General features: G+C 39.6%; 3 protein-coding genes across 7 annotated transcripts in view; all 3 read right to left on the bottom strand.

The window, feature by feature from the left end:
* Window positions 1-185: 185 nt before the first annotated feature.
* Window positions 186-7476, bottom strand: smad4 (SMAD family member 4). Of its 3 annotated transcripts, none has more exons than XM_027137964.2 (11): window positions 7332-7476; window positions 6135-6524; window positions 5181-5355; window positions 4779-4808; window positions 4449-4691; window positions 3329-3418; window positions 2452-2514; window positions 2117-2300; window positions 1757-1925; window positions 1289-1427; window positions 186-1186 (listed from the first exon to the last, which is right to left on the bottom strand). In XM_027137964.2, exons 2-11 carry the CDS (start codon window positions 6360-6362, stop codon window positions 975-977), a joined length of 1533 nt encoding a protein of 510 aa, XP_026993765.1. In that variant the 5' UTR covers window positions 6363-6524; window positions 7332-7476; the 3' UTR covers window positions 186-974. The 3 variants fall into 3 exon arrangements, with proteins under 3 accessions (XP_026993765.1, XP_026993767.1, XP_026993766.1); XM_027137966.2 differs by having other exon boundaries at window positions 2452-2502; XM_027137965.2 differs by lacking the exon at window positions 7332-7476 and adding an exon at window positions 7109-7280.
* An 871-nt stretch (window positions 7477-8347) lies between these two features.
* Window positions 8348-19888, bottom strand: me2 (malic enzyme 2, NAD(+)-dependent, mitochondrial). Of its 3 annotated transcripts, none has more exons than XM_047818506.1 (15): window positions 19712-19887; window positions 19147-19261; window positions 17708-17841; window positions 17068-17217; window positions 16901-16976; window positions 14085-14246; window positions 13217-13430; window positions 12730-12827; window positions 12052-12165; window positions 11820-11931; window positions 11604-11746; window positions 11096-11198; window positions 10841-10911; window positions 9653-9751; window positions 8348-9541 (listed from the first exon to the last, which is right to left on the bottom strand). In XM_047818506.1, the coding sequence occupies exons 2-15, from the start codon at window positions 19252-19254 to the stop codon at window positions 9380-9382; spliced, it is 1746 nt and encodes a 581-aa protein (XP_047674462.1). In that variant the 5' UTR covers window positions 19255-19261; window positions 19712-19887; the 3' UTR covers window positions 8348-9379. The 3 variants fall into 3 exon arrangements, with proteins under 3 accessions (XP_047674462.1, XP_026993760.2, XP_047674464.1); XM_027137959.2 differs by having other exon boundaries at window positions 19147-19264; window positions 19715-19887; XM_047818508.1 differs by lacking the exon at window positions 8348-9541 and having other exon boundaries at window positions 9737-9814; window positions 19147-19264; window positions 19715-19888.
* A 1498-nt stretch (window positions 19889-21386) lies between these two features.
* Window positions 21387-24315, bottom strand: part of areg (amphiregulin) — a 4944-nt gene continuing 2015 nt past the window's right edge. Inside the window, exons 2-6 of the mRNA XM_047818539.1 lie at window positions 24272-24315; window positions 22959-23199; window positions 22548-22715; window positions 22369-22473; window positions 21387-21984 (exon numbers count right to left, since the gene is read on the bottom strand). The exon at window positions 24272-24315 is cut by the window's right edge and continues 124 nt beyond it. Of these exons, the coding sequence (XP_047674495.1) occupies window positions 22386-22473; window positions 22548-22715; window positions 22959-23199; window positions 24272-24315 (541 nt within the window). The 3' untranslated portion in view covers window positions 21387-21984; window positions 22369-22385. The remainder of the gene's footprint in view (window positions 21985-22368; window positions 22474-22547; window positions 22716-22958; window positions 23200-24271) is intronic.

Here is a 24315-nt window from a genome sequence, read left to right as displayed (position 1 = left end):
AGACGCTTTCCACTGAATGTTATGCTGAGGGATCAGTGGGTCAAAAGGCGGCTTTACCTGTTAGCTTTCATCCTTCCGGTCAGTAGCTGTGGACTAATAGGGGTAACTGGCCGATGGATGAAAAACTGGCAAATGAACAAACCAGAACAAAATGGGGGTTTAAAAAAAGGTCTAGAACACAGTAGAACACTGGATGATGTTTATTGTGACTTTATTACAAAGTCATTACTCTAACATGGTTTTATGCTACACCAACACATACAGATTACTGTTTTTTTTTATTTACCGCGATGTTTAGAGCAAGATTTGTAGCACGTTGGACATGTTACATGTGCCATTGCCTGGTCTGTGCTCGGTACAGTTTTTCTGTGATTCACCATAGCTAATGCTTCTGTTTATCATGTACTTTAGAAAACTAATCTACACAGAAGCTGTGATCCTGCTGTTTGTGTTTGGAGAACTGCTCCAAGGTCTGGTGGTGTTTCAGGAGATCCGCCCACTTCCTCACTGGTTCTGATTCGGTTCCTGCAGTTCCTGTGCTTTCATCACAGTGATGTGTGTGAGATGATCTCTGTGTGTTTGTGCTAACAGGTGATAAAGGTTAATGGTGTTAATCTGTTATTAGGTTGAATGAGAGTGAAGTCATATGTCAATGAATCAACAAGGTTTGCTAATCACTGCTCCTCATACACACCTCAAAGTACACCTGTAATCACACACACACACTTTAACACCTTAAAGTTTCCTTCATGCACTGCAGCACCCCTCTGCTTCAGCTCTCACCATTTAGGAGTTTCATGTTACATACTGAGGTACACAATGCCAAGGGACAAATGTGTTGGTAGTTTTAGAGAGCCAACTGAAGTCAAAGGTCAATCAGGGAACTGAAGTTCAGTTGATTGGTGAAGTCATGGTGGGGTCATTCTGAGGTGAGGATTTGAGTGTTTGGGGTCAGGATCGCTCAGGCTCAAAGGTCAGTCAAGTGGTTGAGGGTCTGCTATAGGCATGGTGTGCAGAACTTCATCCAACAGCTGTAGTGCTCTGTGTAAGTGAATCTCAATCCAACATGGTGTTTCTTTGATGCTCTGACGAGGATAATCAGGACCCCAACCTTTAACGAAACTCATGCGCAAAATACACAACCGACGCAGATCATCCACCCCGATACCTGCAGCTGCAGACAGACCTGACACACACACACACGCAACGTCACCACAAATGTAGCGCATGCAACAGTACAACAATAGTCTGTGTGTATGTGTATGTGTGTGTGTGTGTGTGTGCTCACTGATTGCTGGTGCTATCCCTCCCACTGATCCTGGTCCTGGTATGTTTCCTGCAACTGCTGCAGCCTGAGCTGCTGCTGCAGCCTGTGCGGTGGCTGCCTGCTGCTGCATCTGTCGATGGCACTGCCTCAGATCAAACACCTACAAAACCACCACAAACACCTGCATTTTGCAATGGAAAAAAAAGAACAGTACTTGGGGATGGGGGTGTAGATGAGGGATAGAGTGTGTTGATCTGGGATATGGGGAGTGTGATTAGAAGTCTGGTGTTTGGGGACTGTGGATAAGGGAAAGAAAGTCTGGGGACATTGGTGTGGGCATACAGTTTAGAAAACAGAAACGCATTTTCAAGATTGTGGGCTTTGATTTTGGAAACTGGGGAAGTGCATTTAGTTGTTTTGGATATTGTAGAGTGTCCTTCAGGATTCAATGATATAAACACTTAGCAAGGGTTTAGAGGTTTGAGTTACCTTGATGTAAGCACTGGGGTATATTTTGTGGACAGCATCACCTGGTGCACGACCTGCTTCACGATCCAGATAATAACTCTGGACAAACACAGCATGGTCGCTAAGACATCGCACCCACACATCACCCTCACCCTTACACTCCAACTGTACACCTTTACCAATGTGTAACCTGAAGGGAAAGTGCAAGATCAGGAAAATCACAAAAACTTTTGCACAAAAAAAAATATTGTTGTTCACACTCATGATGTGACTATAAAATAATTATGCTATGAAAATGCCCTATAATTAAAAATGTGATGATGAGCACCATGCAAACGTCATAAGTTCTGTTTGAGTGTAGTCTGAAATAGATTAGCATGCCTCGCTCTCTCGATGGCCTCGGTGCGGTGAACATTGCTGAGCTGGCCCAGGCAGAACCGATCTCCTCCTGATGGATCCACATAACCGTCCACTGTCACCACCGGACATGAAGATGGCACCTTAAATGTCTCACCCACCTGAACATCCATCTCAAAATATGCTATAGAACACCAGTAATCTGGAGCTGAAAGAGAGAGGCAGTCTGAGTTCTGGACAATCTTAACACATAGTAACAGCTACTACAATTCAAGTCCACATTATCAGGTGTGTGTGTGTGTGTGTGTGTGTGTGTGTGTGTGTGTGTGTGTGTGTGTGTGTGTGTGTGTGCCTTTTACCTGGGTGTGTAGATATCGGGGGCTGGAAGATCAGTTCATTATGTACAGGCCCTGTGAAAGAGACAGCAAGAAAGAGCAGAAAGAGAGAGGAAGATAAACATCGCAAACTTCCTAGAGACAAGTAGAGAGATAAACATAATTCACAAAAACTGTAAGCTTAATAATAAGACACTACTGAGGTAACATTGTGATGACAATAAGGTAATGTAACGACAGTAACGAGGTAACATTAGTGATAGTAATGAGATAACTGTATGACAGTAATGTTGTAACATAATTGACCATGATGCAGTAAAGTTTCTGACGAGGTAATGTAATGTTCTGGCGGGGATTCAATAATGTTATAATTATAATCGGGTCAAGTTACACCAGTAATGACCAGGTGGAGATAACATTATGACAGCAATAACATAAGTTTGAAAGTGCACTGAAACAATGTTATGACAAAAGTATGGAAATGAAATGACTGATTCTAACCTGTCACCAGAAAGCATACCACCACGAAGGACTCACCACATCCAACAGGAGGAAGGATCCAACATCCATGCAAGAGGAAGCTGTTTGAAAGGTATATCTAGGAACTAACCTGTATCCAAAAAACCTAAAGGGGAGCTCTAAAGGGACAATATTCATGGTCAAGAGTACTACAGCTGATACGGTACTGCCTGCAAAAGGAGGCCTAGCAAAAGACTGTCTTATAAAATCAGCTGTTTCAGTTTGATTTTCCAACCCGTGTAATTCGGCAGTAATTTGGGTATCTGTAGATTTGGGTTTTGTTTATACAATCTGGGTTTGGGATAAATTTATGATGGCAATGAGAAAACGTGTGTCAATGAGGATGCTGGTGAATTTTATTGCGGACTATATTGAAACTTACAGTATTGAGGTGGATGGTGCTGCAAAGCTCCGCTCGGATTGGTCAGATTAGTTGGAAAGGCACTTCCTCTTGGCCATGAGCCACTGGCTGCTGTAGGTGGAAAATAAAGATGATCTTGTTGGATGAGTCCACTCCATCATAACACTGAACTTTATGTCTTCCTATTCCCTACTCCCTCTGCTGGAGAATACTGCACACTACACAGGTAACAGAATAAGTGAAGAGAAACGTTTAGCAATACATTCGGGGCACTACATTCTGCTTGTACAAGTTCTAAACGATGAATTTTATTCATATATATGAGCAACCTCAACACTAAATAGGATTATAGTTCATCTAAATCCCAGGGAGTGCATCATTTAGACACTGATCTATTGTAATTCAAATTCCTCAGCACACTCACTAATGTGCACACCGTCTGACACAGAAACATAGTGCACTACGTTCAGAACAGGGTGTGGACTTAGATCAGGGGTCGGCAACCCGAGGCTCCGGAGCCGCAAGTGGCTCTTTCATCCCTCTGCTGCGGCTCCCTGTAGATTTGGAAAATAAATATTTAATTTAAATTTATTTTATTTTAGTTAGTGAGTTTTTTTTATGTAATTCTAAATTCTAAGTTTATGATGCTCTTGTAACATTAAAATAAACCATGTTTAATTTGTTTGTCACTCAAAATATGCGTCATAACGGCCACTTGCAAAATCCGACACACAGAAGCAGACGCATTTTTGGTTTGCTGCAGCCGGCAAGTTAAAATTTTGATGTCATGAATACAAAGAGGACTCAATTAGACATTGAACATTTTATATGAAAGTAACCTTCAACTCAGCATCTTTTTGGTTAAGGTTAGTTCAAACTGTTCAAAATATTTTTGTTTGCCTGCAGAAATAAAATTTCGTTTACTCTGTAGCAGTTCATTGATTTCATAAATGCAACACACTACAGTTTTTTCTACACTTTCTATAAAGGTAAAGAACAATATATGCAGTGTTCTTCATTTTACATGTCAAAAGGGTTTTGTGGCTCCCTGTGTTTTTTTTTCTGTGGGAAACAGGTCCAAATGGCTCTGAGTGTTTAAGGTTGCTGACCCCTGACTTAGACATACAAGAACAGGTCTTACAGGCTGGAGTAGGAGCCATGCTGGAGAAAGCAGGGCTGGGGGCTGAGCTGGCTGCCTCAGGTGGTGGCATAAGAGCAGGGCTGCTGAACGTCTCAGGGAGAGGTGGGCGTGTGGAAGTGGGTGGAGCAGAGTGAGAGGGGGCAGGCTGATGCTGGATAGTCTGAAGACTGTGTGGCCCATCAGAGCTGGAGTGAGACGGCTGAGGGTCAAATTCCTCCTTAACAATGAGTCCGGCACTGGGACCTGTACACACAACACACACGGTTCAGTTCACCGAATCACTGAGTTGTAATATAATTGCAATCGTTAAATAAATAACATCACCCTCACCTGTTCCACCCAGATTCAGTCCAGACAGATCTGAAACAGTGAGAAAGAAAAACAGAAAGAGAGACAATTCATTTATTCTTGCATTCTATCTCTTCAATGTTAATGTTCTTACAAATGAACATAAACTTTAATGTCAATAGGTATTTTTTTTATTTTATTTTTACTCTTTAGCCCTAAGTTCTGTGTTGTTTTGAGTCCTGGAAGAACATTGTTTTATTGCACTGTGTACTGCATCAGCTATACTTGTTCAAAATGGCAATTAAGGCCTCATGACTTGACATTGTGTAGAATGGTGAAGAGTCGGTATGATTAGAAATGATTAATTGTTAATGTTAATGTTCTTATTGCCATCTTCTGTGCAACTGAAATATGTTACACGTTCATGCTGTGTGTGTGTCTTACCTATACCAGGTGATGCCACTCTCTCATAGTGGTAGGGGTTTACACACACACTGTCACACTTCAGGTCAAAGGCATACTGGCAGTATTTCACGTGTTTCAACTCGTTCTTATGGAGATCGGGCCACCGCCATAACCGTGCATAGATCACATGGGGAAAGCCTTTACGGCCGGCAACCTAAACACACGTATACACACATTTAAATATAAAATTATTCATTATATAATATTATATTAATATATAACATAATGTACAGTATACTCCGAAACTATTGGAACAGTGAGACATTCTATTGTTTGCCAAAAAATGCAACCAGGTGAGTCCTGATAGACTGACCATTTAAACCGTTACGATCACTGAATGTCTCTTAGTTAGAGTGGGTTTCACCTGCGGAGACTGCAATTGTAAATAAAAAAGAAACTAACAAAGACCACAGAGCTGTCTGTCAGGAAAACAGAAACCTTTTGAAGCAGAGAAAAGAATAAAAGTCCACCCAGAGTCACTGCACAAACACTGAGCAGATACAAAACAACAATATGTAAAGTCCTGAAAAAGAAAGAAATCCCTGGAGCGCTGAGTCACACACACCAACCAGATCAACTAAGAAAACTACAGCAGCTGATGACAGAAACCTAAAAACAACAGTCAACTCCACAGGGCAGGGTAACAGTCTCACCCAGCATTCACACAGCACACCAAAGTGGCCTGAAGCAGATCTTTTTGGTGCCAAATCTATTTTTGCTGTGTGGCAAATGAGGAATGAACTGAGGAATTTCAACATAAAAAGACAGAATTGTTCTAATGTGTGTGTTTTTATTTTTACACAGTCATCATATTTTTTGTCTTCAGTATATTACTTTCAGGTGAGACTGAGACTCACTGTTGGACAGTCACTGCTGACAAAAACCCCAGTAATCAACATATTAAAGTGTGTGTGTGTGTGTGTGTGTGTGTACCTGTAGTCTCCCATCAAGTGTGCGCTGTATAGTAACACACTTGCTGGGATGAGCTCCGTTGGTTGTGACAGCAGTGATCAGAGAGTCGAGTTCATCTTTTTTCTCTTTCAGTTTCTTCACCAGACTCTCGATGGCTCTTTTACTGAAGCTCTCGCTCTCACCACCCTGCCGGTGGCACATCAGACTGTGCACAATGCTGAGACACGCGTCACTGCTCGATACTGACATGCTGAACACACTCAGTTACACCGGAGGGACTTGGCACTACACAAACACACACTCTAATACTCAGCTTTTGGAGGGCACATACAGTCCCTCATACTGCCTCTGTGTGCAGTCACTCCAAGCCACACACACACACTTTTAGCGTCCGAATCAACTGGATCAACCCTGCAACACACACAAAAAGCAGCCCTGTATGTATGCGTTTTTTCTCTATAAGCCTGCAGGGGGCGTCAGTGACACGTTTACTTTCTTGTACACTAAAGACGAACCGCAGCAAGACGATAGTCCAAGCTACCTTTTATAATTATTATTATAGTGCTGTTTCTGAGAAAATAATATTTTGATAGCAGCAAAAAAATACCTCTATATCAACAAATACAGATTTTTTTTAATTGTTTAATATTGTGCTTTAAAACCTGGATGATTAATTTCTTTATCCAATTAAACAAACAATAGAGCAAACATTAAGTCCAGATAACTTTTATATAAGTAGTTTAAAATATATTATTATATCCTATCCTGCCTGTGTAATGTTTTAACCAGCTTATCCTCCTCTCTCTCTCTCTCTCTCTCTCTCTCTCTCACACACACACACTTCTGCATCAAAAGCTAACAATTAAAGCTAATGTAAACAAAGACTACGTTAGCATCACCGTTAAACTAAGCTTTGCTGAATTAACCATTGTGAGAAAATGCGACATTAAAAGTTACTAATGGCTCCGTAATTGTTTAGAATTGTGAGTTACTACCTGATCTAATTATCAATTTTATTATAAAATCAATTATATTGCTCTCCAGCTAGCTCAGCTCGAACCCTTGTACTGTTAGGCGCCTGGCTAATGTTGTTAGCAAAACCAGGCTAACTGTATGTGCAGGTCCTAATGAGTCAATTAAACTCAGGTTAAACTGAACTTGACATTTAACGAGTTTTATGAACAAATAAAAATGGTAAATGAACACTTGCACAATCACCTGAAGGCTGTACAGTCCGCAGTGTGTATGTGTAAAATTATTCCGCCAACGTTAATAACAATAACAGAGAAGAAAGGTACTGATCAGGCGCATGCGCACACCTGCGCGCCGTCCTCGGCTCAGGACACCGTCAGCAATTCAGGAGAGCCACCTGGTGGCCATTTAATAACATGGTGTAAAAACATTATATTTATAAGATGTTATAATATATAAGATGTTCAAGAGGAAGAAGCATGGGGTTTATATATAAAAAATAAATAAATAAATAACAATAATTATCATTTTTACACTAATAATATTTATGGTTACTATATTTTAATATATTATAATAATAATTATTATTATTATAATATTTACAAAATCAGCTCTGTAATATATTGTATTATCTACCTATCCACACTGGACGATTAAACTAAAATGTAGTTATTATAACAAGGATGTTTTTCACTAAATTGTTGCATTGATAGTTATGGCTGCAATGTATTGTACGTTGAAAGTAGTTATCTAGATTATAATAAAATTACCCTACATAATATTAAGTACGTTTTATTCCATATAAATTCCACTTCAGTTATTCTTAAAAATGTTATTAAACAACCCGTTTTTAAATCCTATTATTAAACTGTGATCATATGGAGCACTTTCTGTAGAAACAAGACAGGAGAGCAGTATATAACGCTGTGGTTAGCTTACAGCTTGAACTACTGTTAGTCTAAAAACAGCTACTGACCAACCAGATTAAAGAAAAACTCTGACGAAGGTGGTGAAAAGTCAAGTGAGAAAACACGTGTTGTAATTTTAACTAATTTTTAAATCACATAATATCAGCTGAAATACTCAACCACATTTACATTCTGCTCAGTAATTATTAGTGTTTTTTGCTTATTCTTGGAGGTGATTGGTCAGAAAATGTTGATTAATTCTCTAGAATAGCATCACTAAGAGCAGTGCAGCTACACACTAAGAAGTATTTCTGTGATTCGGTTTTATACTATGAAACACTGAAACACACAAAATAGAATTTATACATTTATTCATATAGCAAACACTTTTATCCAGAGCAACTTCTAGTTGAAATCAATTCAGCATACACAAATTCTATAATAATATCACAATCACAAAACTATAATAATAATAATTATTATTAATAATATTAATAATAAAAAAATACTAATACTAAAATTAATACTAAAATAATACTAATACAAATAATAATAATACTAATAATACTAATACAAATAATAATAATACTAATACAAATAATAATAATAATAATAATAATAATAACAACCTTGTCCATGGCTCTGTCACTAACTGTACTTTTTTGCTTTGAGCTACACACTCACAGTACTAAACTGAGACAAGTCAAGGATAATGTAACAAACACACGCCAAAAACTTCTAGGTCAGTTATGAAGCTGAAGACAGAAAGGAGTCATACATTAACTTGGGGGTGTTTTGGTGCTCATTACTCATGTCTTCATAATTTAAAAAATATCAAAATCTGGTACAAACACAAGTAACTATAGGAGTGTGTGGAGTGGCGATTATCCTGTCATGAGTGACATCAGCAGCAGGCATTACCACCTCCTTTAAGCTCCAGGGTTCATCCTGATCCCAGGTTCCTGTATATGTGAAGTACCACATGTTCTCCTCATGCTGCTCTTACTGTGAGCGACATGCTTTCCATCCAGGGTGTATTCCTGGGAATATACTCCAGATCCACAATCACTAATAATTGCCCAATAAATAAAATAAAGCTCTTACTGTAGAATGAATGAATGATTGCCTTAGGAGTGAATGGGTTTGGTGACAATTCTGGTTTAGACTAGTGGAGTGTTGCAAATGATAGCAGCTATTCTTAACAGTTAGTGACAGATTTTCCAAAAATTTCAGTGTGAGGAACTGTGTGCATCTAGAGTGTGTGTGGAGTGTATGTGTCCATCACGATTAGGTTTGTGTGTGTACGTGTGTGTATGCTGGAGTGTTCTTACACTAGTGAGCCATGAATTCATATAATCAGGAGGAGTGCTGCTGAGGGACTAAAGCTCAGTCGAGTATGGGGCTGTGGGAGACACCAGGCCATTCATAGGTATCTGGGAGGAAGGAGTCGTACTGTGTGTTCCACACAACTGATCTTACATATTCCTCTTTATCCACTGGCTCTGGGTACCGGAATGCCATGCCCTTACTGTACAGGTACTCCACCACCTACACATACACATAATTAGACACACCACACCATCTCAATATATGCGTGCACACACACGCACACATGCACACACACGCACACACGCACACACGCACACACACAAACCTCACCTTAACAGCCATCTGCACAGACACCTCTCTGATGCTGGACAGTGGAGGGTAAAGCCGACCCTGACTCAGCTCCTCATCAGTCAGCTGATCTGCCAGGGTCTAACACACACAGACACACACACCTGAGCAAGAAAAGATTTCTGTGTGCACCAATATGAGGACCTGGTGTAAACATACCACAATATTAAGCACAAAGGTGAAGAAATTTATAGGAAATGTTGTACAAAGATATTGGAATAAATATCATTGCACAGGAGCTGAACAAGAGTGGAGCTGCTTATTCAAAACTAGACGTTTGATGGTTTATTTGTGGCTTGCACTGGGGGGTTGTGTATTTGGTTTGATAGCCATCAGGTGTGAAATTTAGGCACCATCTCAACATGTTTTACAGCAAAATTTGACACAAACAAAAGTCTTCGATGTAGTCGTGTCTCTGCACCAAGAAACGGGCTGAGTGGTTTTGGAGCCCATGGAGGCAGGGTGTGAAATTTCTTCAGAACTGTTAGAACTTGATAAAGTAAATACATTAACAGGTAGACAAAAACAGACAGAAATGCATTGTAATGAATATTTAAATAAAAGGCAGGTGAATTAGTAACATCATACACCATAATTATCTGTGAAACTGTAATGTACAGTATTCTACAGTACACATATATCTACACAGCCCCCCAGCATGAAGGTGTTCTTCAACTGCAGAGGCAGATGATCAGCGTGTAAAACTGCATGTTCTTTAGCACAGAAAAAAATAATTGTCCTTTAAAAGGTGGTGGCAGAGAACATGATGGATTGTAACCTCTATTGCCCTACGTCCGGTTTGCTGTCCACTTGTAGACGGTTTTACAAGGGACTTGACCAAACGCAAAGCCTCACATTGGCCAAAGCTATTGTGTCACATCTTGCTTGCCTGAAACGATACTGCAGATGAGGTGAAGGTTCGAGAGAACTCTAGTGTCCTGAACAGAGCCCTGACTCTGACTAGACCCCACTGAACACCGACTTAACGTCAGACCTCCTCACCAACATCAGAGTCTGATCTCACTAATGCTCTTGTAGCTGAACGATCAATCACTAATCCCCACAGACACAACCCAACACCTAGTGGAGAACCATCCAGAAAAGTACACAGTACTGAGTGTTCAGCTTCTGCCTCATAGATTTAACATTTGCAAATCCAGTCATATTTACCTTGGCAGCTTCAAGGAACACCGTATCACTGATGTGTCTGACTCCACTGAGGATCACAGCCAGAGCTACACCTGACCAAACACACAGAAAATGTACAGTTCAAACAGTTTAGATTAATAGATTAATTATTTCACCTGACCAAGTTTAAAGCACAGCCACCAGAGGGTACTGCTTCTAAACAGAGAATATGAACGCACACACAAGCGCGCGCACACAAGCACACGCACACGGACACACACAAGCATGCGCACACACCAGGAAATATGTACGCGTTGTTTCCCTGTCCCGGGATGAGGATTCTGCCATCATCCAGAGTAACAGCACCAAATGGACTGCCACTTGCAAACAGACACCGACCCTTAAACACACAAACACACAAACACACAAAATTACACCATTGTATCCCAACAACAGACATCAAAATGGTGATTTCTATTTTCTATATACAATGAAAATCAGACTTAGACAACAATTTATAAATATTGTAAAGCTTTTTTTTTCCAAACAAATATTGTTTATCAATATTTTAATTTAATTTTAACTCAACTTTTACAAGTTAAGTTGGCTGTGTTTTCCACGGCATAAAGGTTTTTGTTGAAGTGGTTATTTTGTAAAGCATGCTAGTGGAACATGTTTATGATATAACAGCTAATATATATTTTTAAAAAATCATGTGTTTCTAAATTGCTCTCTATTTGATTTCCACTGTATGTATGATTCACTATATGATTTTTTCAGAAAAAGCTGTGTGTGCGTGTTGTACATGTGTGAGGCTGTAGGCATCCTCTGCAGTGCACTCAGCTTTAGCAGTCGGGTTGCTGAGAGCAAAGATGATTGGCCGCTCATTTAACGAGCCCATTGCTCTGATGACATCATGAGAGAAGAGACGCCCCGCCCCTGCCACACCTAAACACACAGGAAAGGATCAAATACACACACACTCACACTGACACACACACACACACTGACACACACTTACCAATAATGGCTGTTGGTCTGATGACATTAACAGCATCCAGAAAACTCTTTACCTCTCCAGGACTTGGTTGAACAAATCCTTCCTGATTACTGTCGGTGGACTGAGATCTGCCCTAAACACACACACGCACACAGTAGAGTCATGTATTTAGAAATAAATACTTTAATTTTTAACAAACACACTTGATCTAACAAGCAAACATACGTGTACACTGACTCGTGTGCACACTCACCTGGACAAGGAGGCCGTCTTTGTCAAACATCCATATCTTCTTACGTGCGTCTGTCTGACTCACTCCCTCCTCCATCATGGCCATGACGATAAGGTTAGCGATGCCTAGAGCAGCCTGAACACATGCACTATTTACACACTGCTCTTAATGCTAAAGCTAACAGATCATTAACATTGCCATCTGTTATAGCAAATACGGTACATGGCCAAGGAATGTGATTAGTGTTGCATAACTTCCTGTTTAATGACTGAGTTCAATGATATGAAATCAGCAATTGCAGAAAAGGAGTTTAAAATAATAAATAAATAAATAAAAGAAAAGGGATGAACTTGTGCCCGATCATTTCCAACCCTAAGTGTACAAAAGTAATGTACGAAATTGTGAAACTAATCCCTGATTCAGATAATGTCTTTTATATAAATACATCGAGTCCAGAATCAGAAACATTCAAAATAAAGTGTGAAATCTGTCACTGTACTGGTTTGTGGTGGTGAATAAAGACATCGGTTTCACTCGGTTTAATAATCAATACATGTTCCTATCCTCAGCTAAGGAAGAGGCTCCATTCTCAGGAGGCAGAATAAATAAATAATTGGAATAATGATTTGATACAAATGGTTATGTGTGTGTGTGTGTGTGTGTGTGTGTTTGTGTGTGTGTGTGTGTGTGTAAACGTACCTCTCCCGCTCCCAGAAACAGAACTTTGTGCTCAGTGATTGGTTTCCCTACCACACGCTGTGCTGCCAACAAACCCGCCAGAGCTACTGCTGCAGTGCCTATACACACACACACACAGAGTTCGTAAACCAGGCTGTGGAATGTGTGGATCTTTGATATACCCAGTCTTCTAAAATCAGATTTTCAGACTTTTCTTTGTGGAAGTGGGGACGTTTTTGACCAGCAACTTGTACAGTAAGTGGAAAAACACAGAGCTACATTTACGGCATTTGGCAGACACCCTTTTCCAGAGCAAAAAAAAACTGTGTGTGTATGTGTATAAGCTGAATAACAAGCAGAAAAAAAGGCAAATCAAGCTGTGATCTAAAAGCCTGCCTCCAGTCTCCTCTTTCCCCAAACACTCTCAAAATACACTAGTCTCATTGTATGACTCGCTCCTAATAAACAGTTTCACTCTCACTCAAACAGTGTGTGTGTGTGTTTGTACCCTGGATGTCATCATTGAAGGTGCAGTATCGATGTCTGTATTTTTTCAGGAAGCGGAAGGCATTGTGATTTCCAAAGTCCTCGAACTGTATAAGTGTGTCCTGACCGTACTTATCCACCACCGCTTCCATGAACTCATCGATCAGGTCATCGTATCGCTGTGAGCGTTCACGTCGCTGGTACAACCCCATATAGAACGGGTCCTTTAGCAACTTCTAAACACATACACAAACAAGCACAGTGTTAGTGTGTCAGAACCCTGTCAGAACAGTCAGACGATTCTGAAGTCATCCTGTAATAAAGGAGTCTGTAATATTACTGGTACTGAACTACTGGTGCGTAGGGGCTCAGCAGTTAATGTTCTGGATTACTAATAAGAGCTTATAACCCTCTGCTCTAGAGAAGAATTTCACTGTACTCCAACATATATGAGGTAAATAAAATCTCTCTTTTTATCCCGAATTTAAAGAACTCTGAACTACACAGAAGGTCACAAGGTCAAGGATACAGTGTGTGTCTTCTTTGTTTATATTTTAGAATTATATATTCGTCGTGACACCGTGCTCTGCCTGTATTCTCTACAAAACCTCTTTCAGTATAGAATTCAGTAAAAATAATTTCAACAAATCCCGGTGACAAGAGTCACAAAAGTAAGTATGCAGCGCTGAGGATTTCAAACAGACTGAACACAGGTTAAACGTTTGGATCTCACCACAGTGGAGGAACGTCCAGAGACGATTAGTACCTTTAGATCCCTCAAGTGTAATGGAAGCACCTGATACAGTCTTTAAGAACATTTCCTAAGTTAGCTGGACAAAAAATTGTGTGCTTGTGTGTGTGTGTGTGTGTGTGTGTGTGTATACACTCACCTCATTATCTGTTCCCACATCGATACACACAGGCAGGCAGCTTTCTGGTCTGATTCCAGCACATGCGGTGTACAAACACAGCTTCCCTACAGGAATACCCATACCATATACACCCAGATCACCCAGACCCAGAATCCTCTCACCGTCTGTCACTACCACAGCCTGCAGGCACACACACACCCAAACAGTTCATTCAGTTAATCTCTTATTAAATAAGAATAAGCATCCTGTACCTGTGGAAAGGTTAAGAAGAAGAGAGTGATGTCAGAAGCATTTGGTGTCCATTGGAATGGCATCATACGTTTTTTCTCTAAACCAAATCCATAAACTGATAAACCATAACCAACCAATTACAATCACCTTATCACCGCAAACTTATTATGAGAAAGCTTCAGGAAACATACAACACAGCTATGGCTCACTTATTAGACAAGAGGAGCAGTAAGAACACTCTTCACCTTTTATATACTATTTTATGGCCATAATAGCTTCATCAATTTTACTGTTTATAACTTTACTATCAAGTTTTACTATCTAAAGTACATTTGAAGACTATTCAAAATTGTAGATCACAGGATTGTTTAAAAGTTTAGTGTCCATCCCAATCAACATCAGGTCGTAAGGGACATCAAAAGGAATCTCATTGTTTAGTATCAGTATGGGATGGCTGGGACATTTGTGGACATTTGGCTGTGCAAAGGTTTTAGACAGGTGTGGAAAAAAGGCTGTAAATTACAAATGATTTCAAAAATAGAATTGTTTATTTTGATCAATTAACAAAATTGAAAGTAACAAAAGAGATATTCAAATCAAATCAATATTTGTTGTGACCCTTTGCTTGTTAAATAGTATCAGTTTTTCCAGGTCCACTTACACAAGGTTTTTTAAGGAACTTGGCAGGCAGATTCTTTGAAACATATCTGAGAACTAACTTCATGTTACATGTATCTTCATGTAATCCCAGACAGATTTGATGATGTTGATCAGGGTTCTGTGGAAGACACAATTCCAGGACTCCTTGTTCTTCTCTATGCTGAAGATGGTTCTTAATGACATTGGCCTGGTATGTTTGAGGTCATCGTCCTGCTGCAGAATAAATTTGGGGCCAATTACACACCAACCGGATTGTATTGCATGATGGATACCATTCATCCTAAACAGATCTCCTACTCCATTTTTTTTAATGCAGCCCAAGGAACCTTCTCCATGCTTCACTGTTGCCTGCAGACACTCATTAGTGTTCTCCAGCTCTTTTGGTGAACAACCTGTCTCTTGCTACAGTAAAATACTTCAAATCATCAGTCTAGAGACATGCTGCCATTGTTCTGCTTAAAAAGCTTCTTGTATGTCGCTCTGGATAAGGGATTCTACCAAATGCTGTAAATGTAAATACCCCCAGTCCCAATGTTTGTGTGCATAGTTGAGCCTCTTTGTATTGTTTCCATGTTAGAGGTTTGGCTTTTTGGCTGCAGTTCTTCCATCAAGATCACTTCTGGCCGGACCTTTGATGGGTGTACCTGGGTCCCACTCGCTTCCTCCAGTTTTTTGCTGATGAACATCCGATTTTGAAGGGAAATAAGAGCAATGTTTCTTTCATCTGCTGCATTAAGTTTCCTTGACCCACTGTGTCTACACGCTCCAATGTTGCCTGTTTCTTTGTGCTTCCTCAAAACAGCTTGAACATTATATCCTGAAACCCCAGCCTGCTCTGAAGACCTTGCTGATGCAGTAAAACTACCTTGTGTCTTGTTGCTGTGCTCAGTCTTGGCATGGTGTATGTCTCCACAACCTCACCTTAATAACAAGAGTTTGGCTCCTAATCTAGTGTAAAGCTCCTACACAGCTGTTACAATTAATGAATGGGTTTAACCTATATATGAAACTGATGATCATTAACACCTAGGGTTGGGAACCGAGAGCCGGTTCTTATTCAGAACCGGTTCCGTTTTTTTTAACAGGAACCAGAACCACGTGGAATTGTTAAGTTCCGGTTCCAAACGCGGTTCCGATACGATGACGGACAAAGCACTGGGAGTGGTCACTTTAAATAGCCATGTCTTACCTCATGAATATTAATTGTTTACACTGTTTACAGTCACGCAACCAAATTAACGCAGTTTACCACAGAAATCGTCACTCGTGCTGCTGTGCTGAGGTACGCTTTGTGTCAAACATGTCTAAAAAAAGTCTAAGGTGTGGATTCATTTCCAAAGCTACAACAATGAAGCAAATCTCCCCCGTCTGAGAGGGTTTTCTCCACAGCTGGAGATACAATAAGCCAGGAAAGGTCTCGTCTTCTCCCAGAGAAAGCAGACGTTAATTTTTCTTCAGAAAAATTAATAACTGTTTTGCTAAGTTGTAATTCTGGAGGTTAAATTCGATGTTGGATTTATTTAAATTTAAATTGATATGAACTGAAATGCTCTGTTTAAAATATTTAAAGAGTGATTAATAAACACAAATGGAATTGTTTAAGTATTGTGCATTATTTTTCACATTTCTTTTATTATGGAATCTGAATCAGAACCGGGAATCGTAAGGCAGAACTGGAACCGGAATCGAAACCAGAAAATTTCTTTTGATACTCAACCCTATTAAAACCTGCTTGGTATAAATGGTGAATCGCACATCTGACTCTGATCCTACAAAATCACAGACTTTGTGAAAGATGCCGGTTTTAAAGCCAAAGGGGAATCACAGCAAATATTAATTTGATTTGATACAGTGTACAGTGATATGAAAAATGTGTAGTCAACAGGGTTTATTGCACACAAAGTTGACAGTTGACTGCATGTATGTGTGTATATCTAAAGTACCTTCACATTAGTTTCTGGCCAGTTGTCCAGGATGGAACGGATGTGTCCCTGATCCATAATAGAGATAAATAGGCCTCTGGTATACCACACACAAACACACACAATGTACACACATAACAAAGCACATGATAGTAGTTGAATATATAGTGCATGTGTTAAGAATGTACTTGGGCCTGCGGAAGATGTGTCCGTATTGGGTGCAGGCGAGTCCCACAGTGGGCGTGTACACAATGGGCATCAGAGCCTCAATGTCCTCCATCAACACACGATAGAACAAACGCTCATTACGCTCCTGAATCCCCATAAGGTAGATATACCTAGTTAGACACACACACACACACACCGACTTCACTGTAGTATAAATTTCTGTATGAAATATTCTGTGTTGTATAAATTTGAATAAACACACTGCTATGGTGAGGTTGCTATGTATATTCATACAACCACAAAGTCCAATATGCAAAGAGCATTTCCTGTCTCTGCTTATCACCAGCTGATAACAAAAGGAGTGGTCTGTATGTGCGTGTACGTTTGTTAAGAATTTGAGTAATTTACTGAGTAATACTGAGTAATTTTTTTCACATCATGATCATTTGCACATCCCCAAGTGTTTTATTCTCCAGTTCCACAGCAATTTAACAATTACCATTTTCTACTCTACATCTAAGTTTAAAGTAAATAAATAAGAATTCCATACATGATACAAACATTTTACAGAGCTGCTTTTATACCAAATGTTATATATCAATTGAATCAGTGCGTGTTGTGAACAGAAAGGATTATGGGTGAGTGTTCAATGTGCAGTACTTTTGCAGGGGGTCCGACATCTTCCTCAGATTCTTCTGAAAGCGCATGGCCTGTAGGTCCTGAGTCTCAAACTTTGGGGGCAGCAACCCATGGAGTCCCAGGACCTGTCTCTCCTTCAGGGTGAAGGCCATGCCCTACAAACACACACACACACACACACACACACACACACACACACACACACACACACACACACACACACAATGAATAAACTGACATGTGCAGTACCATTTAATATTCTGATGCATATAATAAACATTAAAGAAATGCAGCATTTATTATCGACATTTAAACAAAATAAATCCTTTTTTTCACCATGTAGATTCAACATTCAAACATGTATTTACAGCTTAATTTTCTTGTGTATCTGTGTGTGTGTGTGTGTGTGTGTGTGTGTGTGTGTGTGTGTGTGTGTGTGTGTGTGTGTTAGTTCATGCATCATTTAAGACAAAATTCAAATACAGTTACCAGAGATTCTTGACTCACAATGTACAATGGCTTCCAATTTAAAATAAATTCTGTAGTTGGTTTGAGTTTTTATCTGAATTCTGAACATTGGTGTTTGCATTTTCTTTATACCATGATTCAAAATAAAACTATAAAATGATCATGTTTGGTGTTTTGGAAAAATGAAAAAAAATGCATCAACCTTAAGAAAGTGGTTTTAAAATTATGGAGATCTCCGCAGCAGATGTTGGGAAATTCTATGGTGTCCCAGGTAGCCTGAGGACACGTCAGTCCACACTGTCTGTCTGCTTTGTTTCAGACTGAAGTGATCCTTGACTGGCTGAGAGTGTGCGGCTGTCACCACCACAAACTACATTAATAAAGTCGTCTGTATAAACCTGTGTCCGACAAACACAGATAAATGCCTCACGCTCTCAGGAGCATGCAAACCTTTATGGACTAAAGCCTGGGAAATAATTCATGAACTGCAACCACTGTGTTAAAGATAATGTGGCTTGTATATAAGAAACATATTTTAAATAAGTTTTGTTTATTAAACCCAGTTAATTAAGTCTGAAACATAGCATATTACCAGGAACACAATTGGAAATCTACATTAGAATTAGAATTACCAAATTAGAACTGAAATAGAGAAGGCCACGGAATGCTGACAAATGTTTCTCTGAGAATCACTTCCCTGTCTTTGACTTGTTGATTGTGAAGGATTTATGTAGGGCTCTCACTCTGGTCAATGTCTGCAGCAGATCTTTGCCCCGTTATCTTCACCTCTTCCTCTAAAATTTGTAGTAAACTGAATCTCTTCATTTTTTCGAATGTTTGAGGAACTTTCCTTCAGTTTCATTCAGGAAACTTTCACAAGCTGTGGTTAAGAAGCAACATGATTCCTGTGTTTTTATGTTTAGAGTGAGGAGCCGATCTGCTGAGTCACTGCTCTAATGACTTCCAGACCCAAACACCTCTGTGTGTGTTACCTTGTTGGTGCGTGGGTTGAGCATCAGTGGTTTGCCCTTCTCTTTAGTGTGAGCCATGCGACACACACTCAGACATGGCCACACACTCACACGCAGTCTTGACAGCATGATGATACGCCTACAGTAACACACACACACAAGGAACTTAGATTTAGAACACTATAATCCTGCCCACACTCACACACACACAAGGAACTTAGATTTAGAACACCATAATCCTGCCCCCCCACACACACACACAAACACTCTCTCTCTCTCTCTCTCTCTCTCTTAAAGTCATTAATGCTGCTGTTATGCAATTCCAAAGTGCACATTGTGACAGGTGTGTAATGAAATTGAGCTTAAAATGAAGTGAATTTAAAAGTGAAGTTGTACTATCATCACTTGTACTTGCAATTTTAAAATAAAAACCATATTTCAAGCAACAAATACTACATAATGTTGTGAGGTAAAGTGTGTGTGTGTGTGTGTGTGTGTGTGTGTGTGTGTGTGTGTGTGTGTGTGTGTGTGTGTGTGTGTGTGTGTGTGTAACGACCAGCAATTTTAAACATCGTCACTAATCTCTTACCTTCACGCGTTTTACCCGTCTTTAATAATCACTATTACAGCTGCATACTCTTTTAAATGTCCATATAAACAGCGCACGACCTATTTTGAATGAACGTTTGCGGTGCGTGAAGCCAGAAGTAATTTGACTTCCACTGAAGTCTCGTGTTGCGCTTGTGCGCATGCGCATTTCAAATGTGACTTTCACTAGCAGACACCATCAGCGCCTACTATCGGAATTAAACATAATAATCACGACGTAATTCTCATAAATCTCTCTATGACGTGTTATTCCGTTTCGTACTGAATTTGTTGATAATCACTGGATTAGATGTATCTTTGTATTCATGTAGTTATCACTTTATTATCACTTTATTACTTCCAAACTGAAATAATCAAGAGTAATAACGTATCCAGAAGATTCTAAATAGCAGCAAAAACCTAAAACAGAGTGAATTTAAGTGAAAACTCCAGTCCTTAGAGTAACAACAAACACACAACAGAGATTCATCAGATGATCCACATTAAAGTGCAGTGTTACTGAAGGTGCTCTGCTGTTCGACAGTAATGCCTAAATGTAGCACGTTGTCCAGGATGGAAACTCGTTTGTTTATGATCTTCTTTTCTAAATCCTCTTTATCAGTTTCTTGCTTTATCGACGTTAATGCTGCTTCTCTGGCATATTGCAGTAGAGGATCTCCAGCATTTTAATGCAAATGTTAAAGGACCTGAGATTCCTCAGAGAATAGAATCTGCTCTTCATCTTCCTGAACACAGCTGACCTTCATGTGGACCTTCCAGTCCAGCCTGTTGTTGAGGTGAACAGCAAAATATTTGTAGAATGCAACCAGCCAAACTCTTGACCCAACATTTTTACTGGTCTAGTTGTGGTTCTCTTCCTCCTTAAATTAACCACCATCTCTTTTGTCTTAGCAGCATTAAATAATAGATGTCTATCCATCCCACAATGCCCCCAACCTTCAGATAGTCATGTGAGAAATTCAGCAGGTGACAGAGGTCTGACTTGTCCTGGACATCTGTGATGAAGAGGGTAAAGAGGAAGAGGGACAGCACAATTCCCCCTTGGTGCTAATCTTCATGTCTTTATTCATAACTCCATAAACTGTATCAAGTCTATTTAAATACTGATATCATCTCTTCTGAACGACCAACAGTTTAATAATAATGTCAATATTGTGTCCTGATGTGTGTGTCCAAATGATTTGCTCACCTTTCTAGATATTGTCATGCAGCTCAGGGTCCCATTCAGCTCGACGGAGCTGTTACTATTGCACTTAGTGTTCAAAATAGGAACAGAAATGTCCTAGACAAACTATGTGTCTGTTCTGTTCCATCCTTTGTGTAGGATGGAACACAGTTTAACAAGAGTACATCTAAAACCACTAAAAACGAAGATACTGTGAGCTGCTAGACTGTGTATAGTAAGATGTCAACTGTCAACTCCCACAGAACCTAGGCTTGTCACAGAAAGCTGCTCTGCTCAAGCAATCATGACAGCTCAGCAGTGACAGTGAGTGTGTTTATACAATAGTTTGATTTGACAACAATCTGATTAATGTGTTTATGGAAAGTTCAATAATCAAAACACATCAAAAGTTGGATTTAGGCACTAACAGACTCAGAATCTGATGTGAATAAAAAAGAGATAAAAAAGGAGTAATCAGAGTGTGACATATTTTTAATACTTTTATTGGTGATCTACACAAATTGTTTACCATGTTTACACCACCATACTGCATAACATTAGCCACACTTTTAACCTAGCATCAGAATTAACGTTAAAATCAGAGCATGAGCGAAACTGAAATGTTTATATATATCAGAGTTGATCTATTTTAACAGCCTTGTGAACCGTAATAGGCCGATGCAATTTGTAAAGGTTTTTGGCATTTAATAATGATATTTTTTTAAAGTATCCTGGTGCTGAAATGATCAACACCACCTTTCTGTTATAGACTCTAGGCATGTGTAGTGTAATTGCAGTTGCACTTCTCTTTACAGGCAGAAGACATTACACACTGCACCTTTAAATAGCAATGCATCAGCAACACATCAACATGCTGTTTGTTTTTACACTCGGCTGTTAATGAGGAACAATCATCATCATCATCATCATTGGATCTGTGTAGTAACAAAATTGTACATCACACACTGTGAAAATATTAAAATATAAAATTCATTTCCAATAAATAAATAAATATTCAGGGTGAAGCGTGTAGCATGTTTCTCCAAAGCTGTGTGTTCATGAATGCTCTGCTCATTCTTTCGTGTCTGAAACACACACACACACACACACACACACACACACACACACACACACACACACACACACACACACACACACACACAGATTAATCCTCTTTAATACTTCCCCTTGGTGGACTGCTAAATAATTCTTCACACTCATACTTGATGTAAGTGTAAGTGTGTGTGTGTGTGTGTGTGTGTGTGTGTGTGTGTGTGTGTGTGTGTGTGTGTGTGTGTGTGTGTGTGTATGTGAATGCAGGTATGATAAACACTCCAGAGTGGTTAAGGGAAGTGAATGAGTGTTGGGAACAGCACTGGGGATAAGAGTTGATGAATAGGGGTGCCATAAATGCTACTTTGTAAACGTTATTTATTTGTTAGTTTATTTGTTTGTTTGTTTGTTATTACCTGCAGGAGATGCTCTGTCACACTGCGCTGTTATACTTCTGCAGTTTGTCACTTTCATCAGCAGCACTGAATAGTGCTGCTTGGAAACTGTGCTGAGCTCGGTAACTAACACACATACAGACACAAAGTTAGTGCGGAGGTTTATGTGTGTGTGTGTGAGAGAGAGAGAGAGGTCTTACTGCACACAGATGATGAGCAGGAGAGCGGAGCAGCTAATGATTGACAGGACGACTGTGATGGTGATGAGTGTGATGTGCAGTGTGTCGTCATGTTGATGATTTCGATCCACAGACCCTATCTGTAACAGCTGGATACCACATCGCACACCGTCATACCCCTTCATACACCTGTCAATAAAATCGCACCTGCCAGTCAGATCAAAACCTGCCAATCAATTCAAACCTGTAAATCACATTATACAGCTGTCAATCATCTCACCTGTAACAGGTAAATTATGTAAATAAATTAGTGCACAAGTTAAACAAAAACTTAGGAACTTAGATTTGCAAAAAAAACTAAAGTGTGCAAACATTAAGCATAAATTGTGTGTGTGTCTGTGTGTATGTGTGTGTGTGTGTGCATTTACTTACACACAGACGGGCTCCTTTAAGTCATATAAGTATGTGCAGTAACCGTGGATGCAGTACTCTCTGTGGGAGGTGTGACAGGGATCAGGGGCAGAGCTTAGGTTTGCGATGTGGGTGGAGCTATGGGAGGTACTGTGGGCGGGGCTGTTGGTGAGATTCTGTGCAGGAGTGCTGTTTCTCTGTCTCACACTCAACTGGGCCTTATTCCTCTTTTTCCAACCATGTTTCTTGCGGCCACCTCGACCTAATACAAGCACACGCAGACACACACACACATGCACACACACACACACAATCTACAATAACTCCAACACCACCACTGTTTACTTTAAATAGCAAGGGCAAGTTTGTATAGATTTCTTTACTCCTTTCCTGTAATGTCCTTTACTCATGAGGACTCTTTTAATCTCTCTCATCACTCTAATCTCTGTACTGTAGTAAAAGCATATTCTAATCAAGCGTTCGATACAACGATGTCCTTGCATAATGGCCTTCGTCCCTAACAAAAATCACGTTCCTGAGATATTTCAGTCTGGATTCAGCATCATGGTCATGAGTAGAGCAAGAATGTAAACTGCACCATCTACCACTACATCATTTGCATATACAGTACCGTATCAACACCAGCAGCAGCCTCTCCTGTGAGACATTGTCACACAAATGAATACTATTAAAACATGTAATCGCACATTCCTCACAGCCCAGCTCCTGCACCACTGTATGTGTATTACGCTGACAATGTATACACACAATTTCACTGCTCTAGCGAAATCTAATCTGTCATTTTTAATGTCAAACAGCCTAAATATTTGCCAATTAGTGAGATGGCTGATGAAAAAACAATGAAACAATGTTATTTTCCTTATTGTGAATTTTTTTTTATTGTACACTTAAGTTTCAGTTAAAGGAGTTAAATTCTAAATGAGTGTTAGATGGTTCCCTGATTTACCTACTTGAATGTAGTAAAAGTCTAAATGGGTGTCTTACAATACACTGATGTTATGTAGTTTCAAAATACAACACGAGCATGTTTAAATGTAGGAAAAAAAGCTTTTTTTGTTGTTGTCTTATAATGCAAAAATACAACATATGGGCTATTGTTGTTGTGTCATCACTCATATTGCAAACCCTAACCCTGCTTTTCATGAAAAACTAATCGAATAGCCCTGACCTACACTATCTATGCCATGTACAACATTATACCATCTATAAATCTTACAACCCAAGAGTTCAGCTGGACTAAATCTTCTTTTTAGATGTTGAATCATTTCTTTCCATTGTAGGTAATATGTGTGTGTGTCTGTTTGTGAACGTACCTCTACCTAAAGGTGCCCCTGTAAACAGTCCTGAAGGTCCATCC

This window comes from Tachysurus fulvidraco, chromosome 9, assembly GCF_022655615.1.
Source record: "Tachysurus fulvidraco isolate hzauxx_2018 chromosome 9, HZAU_PFXX_2.0, whole genome shotgun sequence".
NCBI classification, from domain to species: Eukaryota; Metazoa; Chordata; class Actinopteri; order Siluriformes; family Bagridae; genus Tachysurus; species Tachysurus fulvidraco.
The sequence above is the reverse complement of the archived record's forward strand: the minus strand, read 5'-3'. Positions and strand labels throughout refer to the sequence as shown.

What these genes read in the sequence shown, in the direction of transcription:
- smad4 (XM_027137964.2), bottom strand. Translation starts at nt 6,362, where the DNA reads ATGTCAGTATCGAGCAGTGACGCGTGTCTCAGCATTGTGCACAGTCTG. An exon ending in CATGGCTCCTACTCCAGCCT is followed by an intron (nt 3,419 to 4,448) that starts GTAAGACCTGTT and finishes TTCCACCTACAG; the next exon opens with CAGCCAGTGGCTCATGGCCA. An exon ending in AGGGATAGCACCAGCAATCA is followed by an intron (nt 1,187 to 1,288) that starts GTGAGCACACAC and finishes TGTGTGTGTCAG; the next exon opens with GTCTGTCTGCAGCTGCAGGT.
- me2 (XM_047818506.1), bottom strand. Translation starts at nt 19,254, where the DNA reads ATGCTGTCAAGACTGCGTGTGAGTGTGTGGCCATGTCTGAGTGTGTGT. An exon ending in CAACGCGTACATATTTCCTG is followed by an intron (nt 10,912 to 11,095) that starts GTGTGTGCGCAT and finishes GTGTTTGGTCAG; the next exon opens with GTGTAGCTCTGGCTGTGATC. An exon ending in TGTTCCTTGAAGCTGCCAAG is followed by an intron (nt 9,752 to 10,840) that starts GTAAATATGACT and finishes TGTGTGTGTTAG; the next exon opens with ACCCTGGCAGATCAGCTGAC.